A 13,419-nucleotide genomic window follows, 5' to 3' on the forward strand; every position below is an offset into this window, starting at 1 on the left:
ACCTTAAGGCTTCAATTGTCTAAAGCACTCTTTATTCTATTCAATACTCTTAATACTAAAATTTGTATTTTTTTTTCATTTATTTTTATTAGTTGGAGGCTAATTACTTTACAATATTGTAGTGGTTTTTGTCATACATTAACATGAATCAGCCATGGATTTACATGTATTCCCCATCCCGATCCCCCCTCCCACCTCCCTCTCTACCCGATCCCTCTGGGTCTTCCCAGTGCACCAGCCCTGAGCATGGGCCCTCCATATCCACAAGTTCCATATCTGTGATTTCAACCAACTGTGGGTCCCTCAGCTACAGAGGGCCTGATGTACTTAGTACATGTTAATGACCTATGATACTATATGTCTCCTCCTCCAGACTATAATTCCTCAAGGAGATAAACCATTACTCACTAATTCTTTGTACCAAATTGAACCCATATTAAACTATGTAGTTTATCCCTACTATAAACACCACCACAGGTTAATTACATTATCTTCTAATGACATTTCGATTCTAATTTAGGTACCTCAACCATTATGAAATCTTATAAAAACCTCATGTTTACAGTGTGTATGTGCATGTGCACAGAAACACACACATATGCACAAACACATGAGCAATCTCCCATTCTCCCTTTCATTCATGTTTACCATCAATATTCATCTAACTGAAGCTAATAATAAACCAATAAAACCAGCAATCTAGTCATACACAAAGACCACTTTTATCATTTTCAACTACTTCACCTTCTCAAATGATTATGTAGCCCCTTGAATTTCCCGTATTTAATGCTTTTAAAACTGGTTATTTTAGCATTGTAGTATTCTGCACACAGTAACTTCTTTTTTATTATGGTAAAACATACAAAACACAAATTTTACCATTTTAACCATATTATGCTCACTATTCAGTGCTATTAGGTATACTTGCAATAATGTGCAACCATTACCACTATTCATTTCCAGAGCTTTCTCATCATCCCAAACATAAACTCTGAATCCATTAAACAATAACTCTCCCATTCCCCAGTTCCCCCAGCCCCTGATAACCTGTCTACTTTCTGTTGCCATAAATTTGCCTATTCTAGGTACTTCACCTTTTGTGTCTAGCGTATTTCACTTAATACAATGTTTTCAAGGTTCCTACATCTTGTGGCAGAATTTCATTCCTTTTTAAAGCTGAATGATATTCCATTATATGTATACATTTTATTTGTATATGCTTTATTAGTCACTAGTTGATGGACAATTGGTTTGTTTCCACATTTTGGCTATTGTGAATAATGCTGCTATGAATACTTGTGTGCAAGTATCTGTTTGAATCTCCACTCTCAGTTTTTCTGGGTGTATACCAAGAAGCAGAATTTCTGGATCATATGGTAATGCCAAATTTAGCTTTTTGAGGAACCACCACATGGTTTCTCAAAGTGACTGCACCATTTTAAATCCCTACCATAAATGGATTAGGAATCTAATTTCTCCACCCTTATCTTCCATCTATTTGATAATAACCATACTAACAGTGTGAAGTGATAACTGTTTTTGACATGTATCTCCCTAACAACTAGTGATGCTGGGCTCTTGCTTATTGTACCTCTGTATATCTTCTTTGGAGAAACGTCTGCTCAAGTCTTCTGCTTAATTTTGAAATGGTTGTCAGCTTTTTTTTTTCTTATTTAGTAAAAATATCTTTTTAAAACTTGATTTTGGTGAAAATATTTGAGCAGTTCAGCAACAATGGTACAAGTATTAAAAACGTTTATTTTCAATATTTCTCCATAGGACAACTTTAAAAAATATAAAGTAACTATTCATAGAAAAATATGACATTACAATATACTGATATATTTCCTAATAAAAAATGGATAATCTTACCTAGAGTCTTTATTATTAATTAGTAATTCAAGGTTTTGGGCTGATGATGAATCTATCATGGCTGTCTGTTCACTACCCTGGAAACAAATCTTTAGCGATTTTGGTGCATACACTGAATTTTGAATAAATTCAACATATTTTAATAAAGCTGCAACAGCTGCAAGGCAGTAATATCTGTAAGGTAACCAATGATACATCACTATAAATCTCTGTAATAAAAGTATTGCTATAAAGGAAAACATTTATTTTACTTTTAATAGCAAAATTATAAATATTTGCATAGCATTGCTTAAATTCAAAGGGAAAAAGCACTCCAAGTGTTCCTCATTTTTGATGACTAGTTAAATTATCTTTAAAGCATAAAAGTTGATAAAAACAGACAATTTTCTGAAGTCTGAGACTTAAAGAATAAGTTTAAAGAATAAAGTTATAAAGAATAAAAAATGGATTCACAGTAAGTCACGTTAGAATTCAACATTCAATGGTACCATTCTAAGTACATATTCAAATAATATTGAGAAAGTCTGAGGGCTTAAAAGGTACAGTCAGGAGATCATAATGTATAGGAATATACCTCATTCCTATATACATCCTATAATGTATAGGATCTTAGTGAGAAAAGTCATCATGATTAACTTAGTGAACAAATTGTCCAACCTGGCTCAAAGAAAGTATCTGTTCAGCATGTTCTAAAAAATATCCATTCCAAAAGTATCATTTCCTGTTTCATTTCCAAGGGGTAAAGGTGTGAAGGAACAGGAACACAGCTTTACCTGTGTTTCACTTCTGTGCCCTCACATTTCTAGTAGCTCTGGCTACTTAAGCTTTTCATTTCAAAGTCAAGTGAGCAGCAATGATTAGGGCAATAGATTATGACTAATTTGGAGAAATTCTCTATAAATTAAGTCAGCAAAATATGCCCTATGTATAAATTTCAGTTAATACTTTACTATTCAGTAATTACTGAGTGTGTTTTATGAAACTTTTCTTAGCATTTTTTTTCGGTGGTAGGGATATAGCAAAGAACAAAACAGACAAAAGACATTTCCTTCCTGGAATACACACTAAAGACTTACTACTTGCCCCTAAACTTAACTTACTTGGACTGAACCTCCATTAGGACAGTGTTGAATTCTGCTGTGCATAACTGTTCAATGTATTCTAGTCCTTTTGTTTCATTGAAGTATTTCCTTTGGATAGTAGTGAAATTAATGTTCTGAAAAGAATTTTTAATTTCAAAATAAATTTTAAGTTTCATGCACAAAACTGCTTTTTTAAACACATGCTCATACATGGGTAGGTGGCTTAAAATATTGTGCAAAGCTTATTTTTCATTATTTATTATTTTCTAGAGTTAAATAAGTTTTTCTAGTTATTTGCTAAGTGAATTTGAGTAGTCTGTAGCTCTTATTAATCTATACTCACATGAAATTTAAGTACAATAATAAAAAAATGAGTCTCTGACTTCTATTAACTTTATTCTACAGCAACAACAAAGGTTTTACACTCAGCATCATACTGGGCTTCCCTGGTGGCTCCACTGGTAAAGAATCTGCCCACAATGCAGGAGACCTGGGTTCGATCCCCGGGCTGGGAAGATCCCCTGGAGAAGGGAAAGGCTACCCACTCCAGTATCCTGGCCTGGAGAATTCCATGGACTATATAATCCATGGGGTCAGAAAAAGTCGGACACAACTGAGTGACTTTCACTTTCAATATATTATCATAATTGAGAGAGGGTAAATATTATAATATACTAGTTGGGAAAGCAAAAAATACCAATTCCAGATATCAAATCTATTAAATATTATCTACTTGAGGTGAATTTAATTTATAGAATAAAGAAAAGGAGATAATGGAACTTTTTTAAAAAAAGGAAAATTTTAAAAAAGCATGCAGTCGCAAAATAAAAGGTCTGCTTATTTTGAATAAAAGTATTAGGTAAAAAAGGCAATATATTAGTAATGGACTCTGAAAGAGTTGTAAGACTGAAAAAGTCACAAGCGGGTATGGAATTTGATAGGTCTCAAGACTGCTTGAACAGTTATCTCATCTAATCTTCCCAATATAACTCTATGACATAAGTCATATTTATCTACAATTTTCCTCTAAGTCAAATTCTGAGAAGCCGAGTAACTTTTCTAATATCAAAGAATTGACACATGCCAGAGCTCAGACTTGAATTTAGATTTCTTTGACTACAAAGTCCATGTTTCTTCCATTTCATACTGCTTACTTGATTGAGGTCGTTTTATGGTAAGTGTGATAATAATGTTAACAACAATAATAACATTGGTTTTTTTTTTTCCCCTCTGCTTATGATTCTTTCATACAAAATATTGAGGTGGCCAAAAAGTTCGTTGGGATTTTTCATGTTATGGAAAAACCTGACCAAACATTTTGGCCAACTCAGTATTTCTATAGGACTTCCTAGGTGGCTCAGTGGTAAAGAATCTGCCTGTCAATGCAGGACATGCAGGAGACAACTGTTCAACCCCTGGTTCAGGAAGATACCCTGGAGAAGAAATTGGCAACACACTCCAGCATTCTTGCCTGGGAAATCCCATGGACAGAGGGGCCTGGCAGGCAACAGTCAACAGGGTCGCAAAGAGTCGGACAAGACTCAGTGGCTAAGCGTGCATGCGATACTTCTATGGCTCTCTCACTCTTACTCCTTTCAGGACTTTGCCCAGATGAAACCTCACCAATGAGACTATTTCTGATTACCGGATATAAAACACCAGTTCTCTAGGAGGTAGATACTATTATCGTCCCTATTTTACTGACAAATAAAAACTGAAGTTTAAAGAGGTTGTATGGCATCACTGACTCAATGGACATGGGTTTGGGTGAACTCTGGGAGTTGGTGATAGACAGGGAGGCCTGGGGTGCTGAGGTTCATGGGGTCACAAAGAGTCAGACACGACTGAGAGACTGAACTGAACTGAACTGAAAGAGGTTGAGTAACTTAACTTGCACACAGTCATTTAGAATCAGGATTTGAAACCACAACAGTCTGGCTCATATAGCACGAGGCTATATTGCCTTACATCTCAAGGGTAGTAGATATATGTTGTTTTCACCTTCAGAGGATTCATCTATCCTACAGTCTATGTTGTTCTGTCCATTTAGGACTGTCAATTACAGTACTCTGTGCCCCACAGCAAAAAGTCAATGACCAGGGATTAATCAATCATAGTGCTTCTACCCCCAGAAACAGAGATTAATATAACATGTGGGAGCATGAACAAAACAGTAACAGTTCAGGGTCCTTCTCGCGAATTCATATATGGACACCAGAAGGAAGAAGTTACTTTTCTGCCTCGTGTATACTCTGGAAAAGCCCCTTATTACCTAAAACATTTTTCTTTTTTCAAAGTATATCAAGAGTACCAAATTAAATAAGTGAATTCCTCATCATTTTTATTACATGTATTCAGTTCAGTCTCTCAGTTGTGTCTGGTTCCTTGCGACCCCATTGACTGCAGCATGCCAGGCTTCCCTATCCATCACCAACTCCCGGAGCTAGATCAATCTCATGTCCATCAAGTCGGTGATGCCGTCCAACCAACTTATCCTCTGTTGTCCCCTTCTCCTTCTGCCTGCAATCTTTCCCACTACTAATTATATGTATTAGTAGTCCCTTAGCTTAGGACTTGTACTTAGTGAGTACTTCATGGTAAATATAAAGTTACTCAAATTATTGTTCTTTAATATATTATAAAATGGATTTTAAAAAATATGAAGATTTTGAATGTTACTATTGAGAATTAAAAAATCACTTACCTTGAAATTTTCTGTGATAAGAGTAAACAACTTGGTTGAATTCCCCACAACACAAGCAGTATTTGACATTATTATTTCCAATGGTGATAAAATTTTAAGTTTAGTGATCACCTAAAATTGTTTGAATAAATAATCTCTTAAATGTAGGCTTAGGAGTCTCTAAAACCAAAAATGTTTCTTATTTTTCTGAGAGATAAGTGCTTATAATTAATTCAGAGACATACAAAATCACAACTGTCCTAATAATATATTTTAATTAAACATATTTCTAATGGTGCTATGTTAAACATACATTCTATAAAATTATAAATATATTATCATAAACATAGGCTGTATTTTACTCACAATAGTTTGTATCAGCTGTAAGCTCCCAAATAATTTGAAGTTATTGTGTATGTATTCCTTAAAAATAATTTTTTAATAAAATCATCTACTCGGTATTTTATTCATCTCCATGAAAAACATATAGCTAACTATGGTGACTCAATCAGTATAGCCACACTGGTATAGCTTAGCAACTATAGTTTCTAAGTATAGAAACACAGATGAGAAATATCTGTTTTATGATTGATGCTTTTCACAGTGTAAGGTAAATTTATTAGAACTATTCTAGACACAAAAATTCTTAATATGTCAAACATTCCAGTCTTAAAAAAAAAAAAAACTTTTATCCTATCATTTTTAAATTGCAAAGAAATGTGAAATACCCAGATATGTAGTACTAATATCATTTAGGTTGTTAAGTATATTAAAAAATTAATTATTACGTAGAGAAAGGAGATCTACATACTATGGAACCAAAAAGGGGAATGAGAGAAAGAAATAAAGAATAATAAAACATTAAAAATAACATAGTATTTAATATTTTTTCATAACAGAATTTGAGTCAAATAACTTTTTAGAATATAGAGATTAGGAATAGACTACCTGTACCTGACAAGTCACACAAATTCCCATGACAACAGACCAGTGGCCCAAACTAATGATGAGTGATAGGAAGTGAAGGCAAGAAGTTGAGGGACTAAATTATCACTGATCTAAAATGCTAGTCTCCCTTACTTCTAGAAAATAAAATTAAAATACATTCCAGTGGAAACAACCCTTTGGAGATAGCATTATGACACATGCTATCAAGTCCAGGAATTATTAGAAGATATTAATTTTAGAAACATTAATAGTAATTTGGAATATTCAAGTAACAGCAAAACGTGTTATTTCAGAACAAAATAATATTTAAAAATTAAAATCAGATGTAAAAAATGTTTCTTTTAATCCAGAGTACCTAGATTGGTGCAATAATGAATAACCATTATTCTAACAAAAAGTAAACAAATTACAGAAGCAATGCCTTGAAAATCTTCAAAGTACCCTCTAGATGAACCATTTTCTAGGAGTATAAATACTTACCTTTGCATATGTTGTATTGTCCGCAAACTGAGATAATACAATTTGTGGGCTTTTTAAATCAATACTTGCCATTCCTATTTCACCTCTGGCAAGTCCTCTTCCTTCAACAACAGCTACAATAACTGAAGGAGAGTGTGCAGAAACTGCAGATGAGGATGTAGCTGTCAAAATTGTTGAAAGAAAATATATAAACATAATACTTTGTAGTTCTTTCTCATAAGATCTCAAAGCACCAAATCAAGGGCAGAGTTTTAACATCCAAGAAAAAAATCTTGTTTTCCTCATCAAAATAAAATCTTTCCACATCCAGACCAAATAAAAATGTTAATTCTCTATTTTGCCAAAACTTAACTTCACATTTAGAAATAATAAATTCCATATTGTCTTATTTTGCATTTTACTGGAATGATATCATAAAGAAACAATAAATTTGGGATAAGAAAACATTATTTATCTTATTTTGTCATTTAAAAGCTATAGGAATTTGCGCAAATTATTTCATAATAAGCAATCAAAAATCACAAAATACAATGTAATAACTGCCCTATCTGACTGAAGAGGTAGCTGAAAGGATCAAATGGGATAATATACACAAATGTATTTTATGTAGTATAAAACATACAGCTACAAACTGTAGTAACTAGATATCTGTATAAGGTTGGATATTTTATTAATGTGCTAAGAATATTCAAAGTTCTTTACTTGAATTAACTTTGTCACCATGATTCTTTCAATTGTTGCTGTTCATTCACTAAGTCATATCCAACTCCTTGCAACCCCATGAACTGTAGCACACCAGACTTCCCTATCCTTCACTATCTCCTGGAGTTTCCTCAAACTCATGTCCATTGAGTCAGTGATGCCATCCAACCATCTCATGCTCTGTTCCTCCCTTCTCCTCTTGCCCTCAATCTTTCCCAGCATCAATCTTTTCCAATGAGTTGGGTTCTTCACATCAGGAGGCCAAAGTACTGGAGCTTCAGTTTCATTATCAGTTCAGTTCAGTTCAGTTGCTCAGTTGTGTCCGACTCTTTGTGACCCCATGAAATCACAGCTTGCCAGGCCTCCCTGTCCATCACCAACTCCCGGAGTATACACAAACCCATGTCCATCGAGTCAGTGATGCCATCCAGTCATCTCATCCTCTGTCATCCCCTTCTCCTTCTGCCCCCAATCCCTCCCAGCATCAGGGTCTTTTCCAATAAGTCAACTCTTCATATGAGGTGACCAAAGTATTGGAGTTTCAGCTTCAGCATCAGTCCTTCCAATGAACACCCAGGACTGATCTCCTTTAGGATGGACTGGTTGGATCTCCTTGCAGTCCAAGGGACTCTGAAGAGTCTTCTCCAGCACAATTTCAAAGCATCAGTTCTTTGGTGCTCATGCTTCCTCTAATTAATGGTCTAATTCTCAAATCCGTACATGACTACTGGAAAAACCACAGCTCTGATTATATGGATCTTTGTTGGCAAAGTAATGTCTCTGCTTTCTAATTTGTTGTTTAGGTTTGTCATAGCTTTTCTTCCAAGGGGCAAAGGTCTTTTAATTTTGTGGCTGCAGTCACCGTCTGCAGTGATTTTGGAGCCCAAGAGAATAAAGTCTGTCACTGTTTCCACTTTTTCCCCATCTATTTGCCATGAAATGATTGGACTGGATGCCATGATCTTAGTTTTTTAAATGTTGAGTCTTAAGCCAGCTTTTCTCACTCTCCTCTTTCATACTTAGAGGCTCTTTAGTTCCTCTTCACTTTCAACCATTAGAGTGGTATCATCCGCATATCTAAGGTTGTTGATATTTCTCCTGGCAGTCTTGATTCCAGCTTGTGATTCATCCAGCCTGGCATTTCACATGATGTACTCAGATAGAAGTTAAGTAAGCAGGGTGACAATATACAGCTTTGACATACTCCTTTCCCAATTTTGAACCAGCGTCCAGTTCTAACTGTTGCTTCTTGACCTACATAGAGATTTCTCAGGAGGCAAGTCATGTGGTCTGTTATTCCCATCTCTTTAAAAATTTTCCACACAGTTTATTGTGATCCACACAGTCAAAGGTTTTCATGTAGTCAATAAAGCAGAAGTAGATTTTTCTGGAATTCCCTTCCTTTTTCTATGATCCAACAGATATTGGCAATTTGATCTCTGGCTCCTCTGCCTTTTCTAAATCCAACTTATACATCTGGAAGTTCTTGGTTCACTGCTAAAGCCTAGCTTGAAGGATTTTGAGCATTATCTTGCTAGCATGTGAAATGAGCACAATTATATGATAATTTGAACATTGTTTGGCATTGCCCTTCTTTGGCACTGGAATGAAATCTGACCTTTTCCAGTCCTGTGGCCACTGCTGAGTTTTCCAAATTTGCTGACATATTGACTGCAGCACTTCCACATCATCATCATTTAGGATTTGAAATAGCTCAGCTGGAATTCCATCACCTCCACTAGCTTTGTTTATGCAGTGCCTCCTATGACCCATTTGGCTTCCCACTCCAGGATGTCTGGCTCCAGGTGAGTGACCACACCATCGAGGTTATCTGGATGATTAAGACCTTTTTTGTATTTGATTCTATCAATAGACATAATTAATTTCTCCATTTACTTCTAAGCAGATTGAAGTTTGAATGGAACTGGTAGAATTTGTACACACTGGCCTGAATCCAGACCTGGCACTCTTAACCACTACATATATTACTGATTTTGAAATTTATGCCTCACAGACGATAAATATTCAGGTAAGTAATTTAACCTTTTTAAATACCAAACATTTTAAACAAAGTTGTTATAAGAATTCAATGTAATACAGAACAGCTTTATAAAGCATATGAAATCATAAGGCCATTATTCATGGATCAAAAATATCATACTACTAAACATATCTAAGATTTTTTTTCAAAGAAGCAAAATTGTATTTTATTCCCTTTAAACCTTTCAATGTACCTTTTCTTCCCTCCTTTCCCTCTCTAATCTAGAATCCTTTTTTTTTTCCTAGTCTTCTATTATAACACTTACAAAATTATTTACACATTTATGCTATCTTAGTCAGTAGTTGACTTAAGAGTTCATTTAAAAATCTATGTGTCTAAATCTCAGAACCTTTTTTGCCATGAAGGCTTTGTTATCCTTGGTGATTGGGTTTATATTAGATCTACAGAAGTCAGTTTAAGTTCTGCGATCAAATACGATCTTTTCATTTTTAACTGGAAACTATATATCAAGTTTCAGTACTTGGAAATTCAGTACACTCAGAAGATATCCCCCTTAAACTTTAAAAAAAACATTTGCACTGTTATCTCTCTGATATAAGTAATACTAAAATGAGCATCATAGTACATAAAGCTTTTTCCTGGGTCTCATATTACTTCCCTAAATTGGCTCCTTAGAAGTCAAATTACTTCTGGATGGAACAAAGGAAAACCATCACTTTTAAAGGATGTCACATATATTGCCAAATTTCTTTTCATAATTGTACCAACTTTTAATTCTATCAACAGTATATGAGAAAAACCAATCTTACTGAATCCTTATCATTACTAATTCCTGCAATATATTGTTATTTTTATTATTATTATCATCTGCTTTAGTGAACTGAGGCCTAAATATTTGTTTTTTAAAATTACTATCAAAATTGAACTTCACTTAAAAATCCATTTGTTTTCTGTATTTTGAAATGGTCCACAATGCCTCTGCCAGTGTCACCATCTATGAACTCACAGAATGCCTTATCCACCATCAAAGCATTTCACACAGTATTGCATCTGATCAAGGAACTCACTTCACAGCAAAAGAAAAAAAATGTATCAGTGGGCTACAGCCCATTGAATCAACTGTGTATACCACATAGCCCATCACCCAGACATGCCTGGCTTAATCTAAAGGCAGAATAACTTACTGAAGACTCAATGTCATTTGGGAGGCAACACCCTGTAAATAGGATTCTCTCTTACAGGATGCAGTTTATACTTGGAATCATAGATGCTGTATTCCTCATAACTAGAATACACAGGTCCAAGAATCAACATGAGAATGTAGGAGTGGCTACTCTCTCTATTATGCCTACCAACCCACCCAAAGAATTTTTGTATCCCATTCTGGCAACGTTGAGCTCTGTTGGTTTTGAGATCTTAGTCTCCATATGCTTATTGGCTCCACCACGTAACCTAACAATGATTCTACTGAACTGGAAGATGAGATTGTCACCTGTCCATTTTAGGCTCCTTATTTATGCTACTGAAACAATAAGAAAAAAAGGGAGTTATCTATGAATGGTCTGGTCAATCCCAATTGCCAAGGGAATATTATGCTGCTATACACAAAGAAGGCAAAGTGGACTATGAATGGAACCCCAGGGATTTGCTAAGGCATCCCTTGAAAGTGAAACTGAAGTCGCTCAGTCGTGTCCGACTCTTTGCGACCCATAGGCTGTAGCCTACCAGGCTCCTCCATCTATGGGATTTTCCAGGCAAGAGTACTAGAGTGGGTTGCTATTTCCTTCTCCAGGGGACCTTCTCGACCCCGGGATCGAATCTGGGTCTCCCACATTGTAGGCAGACGCTTTACCATCTGAGCCACCAGGGAAGTCTTAGTATTTCCAATAGTAAAGGTTAATGGAAAACTACAGCAAGCAAAAATGGCAGAATGACTAAGGACTCAGACCTTTCAGGAATGAAGGTCTGGGTCATTCCAGACTTACTGCTGAAAGTTAGGGAAATTCAAAATGGGTAGTGGAAGAAAAAAACCAAATATATCAACTGTAACATCATGACCAATTACAGAAACAAAAACTGCAGTAGCTTTGGATATTATCTCTACGCTTTGTTATATGCATGTTTATTTGTACAAACTAACCATTTTTTTCTCTCTTTTCAATTTTAAAAAGTTTATTCACAAGTTAATGGAGGTTTAGTCTTTAAGTAACAGAATATTCCTTAGGACCGTGACTGAACTTGAGATAATTAATATGCAATGACTGTTGGGACTATGAATTTTCTTATTTTGGAAAAGAGTGAGAACCCCCTCACTTGTAAGTACAGATGTACACATCCTGTTAGGTAGAAACATAAAGTCATTTTGTTGTTGTAAAAAAAATCCAGATGTGTGTAGAATGACATATACAGAAGCTCTATAGCCAAAGGAGTTATGGCAGCTATCAATTTATTGTCACTCAGCTCCAAACTCACACTTCAGTGTAAGTTCTACAATAATGGACAGAATCGCTGTAAGTATTTCCCCTTAAAGTGCACATAACGTTAAGTTTTCTCAAATGAGGGCACTGGAGGGACCTTGCAGGATGACGGGCTCTCCTGCAGTTTCCGCTACAGTATGGTGGGTCAGCAGCGTAGATATGAGGACATCTGGTGGCGATGTGCCCAGTTACACATCCAGAATGTGCTGTACTCTGGTGATCACACAGCTACAGCATGGCATAGTAACAACCTTCCCTCAGCCCTCTGAATACACATATCCTGCACTCCAGGCCTCCTCCCCATACTAATTCCCTTGGCTCTTTCATTCTTTCCTCAAGTCTGCCTCCCACAATCCTCTTGATATCAATCTTCCCAACAGGGAGACTGTGTACTCCAGGCCTCCAACCCACACCAGAGCCCACTCCCATTACATAGCTAGCCACCAGCTATAGATCATCCACCCCACCTGCGTCCTGTTCGCCCTGGACAGCAGACCAGCTCTGACCTGGCAAATCTGCAGGCACTACTGAAATTGCCATTCAGTATTCACATTCTTCAAAGAGATCTGTACTCCAATCTTGGAAATGGGACCCAGACGAGGGTCACTTCCAAGTGTGACCTCTTAGGAGCCCCCTCAGCCCTAGGGTGCCTCACAGAGTTTTCTGATACCCTATAGTTATTCTTTCATCACAGTTTAATAATTCTTTATATTAAATCTTTCCTGTTTAAATCTTGTATAGTTTTACTTCAGATTGGATTTTAACAGCTACAGTCTCTGTCTTCATAGAGTTTATAGTCCAGCAAAGAAGACACACTTTAAGAAAAATAATCAACCTTATTTATAACCAGGAAAATGCTAATTCAGACTATACTTAGGTGAAAGTGAAAGCTGCTCAGTCATGTTTGACTCTTTACGACCCCATAGGCTATACAGTCCATGGAATTCTCCAGGCCAGAATACTGGAGTGGGTAGCCTATCCCTTCTCCAGGGGATCTTCCCGACCCAGGAATCGAACAGGGGTCTCCTGCATTACAGGTGGATTCTTTGCCAACTGAGCTATCAGGGAATTGTACAACTGCTTGACTGTTAAATGTTAAGGAGTCTGACAGTACCAAATGCTGGGTAGTATATAGATCAACAAGAACACTCATACATTGCCAGTAAGAGTATA

At 36.0% G+C, this 13,419-nt stretch overlaps 1 protein-coding gene across 1 annotated transcript in view; it reads right to left on the reverse strand.

Annotated features, from left to right (window-relative positions):
- Positions 1-13,419, reverse strand: part of MSH4 (mutS homolog 4) — a 90,466-nt gene that overhangs the window by 63,112 nt on the left and 13,935 nt on the right. The window contains exons 3-6 of the mRNA XM_043460944.1: positions 7,066-7,226; positions 5,659-5,769; positions 2,973-3,088; positions 1,873-2,046 (exon numbers count right to left, since the gene is read on the reverse strand). Coding sequence (XP_043316879.1) covers positions 1,873-2,046; positions 2,973-3,088; positions 5,659-5,769; positions 7,066-7,226 — 562 coding nt within the window. The remainder of the gene's footprint in view (positions 1-1,872; positions 2,047-2,972; positions 3,089-5,658; positions 5,770-7,065; positions 7,227-13,419) is intronic.

Source organism: Cervus canadensis, chromosome 2, assembly GCF_019320065.1.
Source record: "Cervus canadensis isolate Bull #8, Minnesota chromosome 2, ASM1932006v1, whole genome shotgun sequence".
In the NCBI taxonomy this organism is placed as follows: domain Eukaryota; kingdom Metazoa; phylum Chordata; class Mammalia; order Artiodactyla; family Cervidae; genus Cervus; species Cervus canadensis.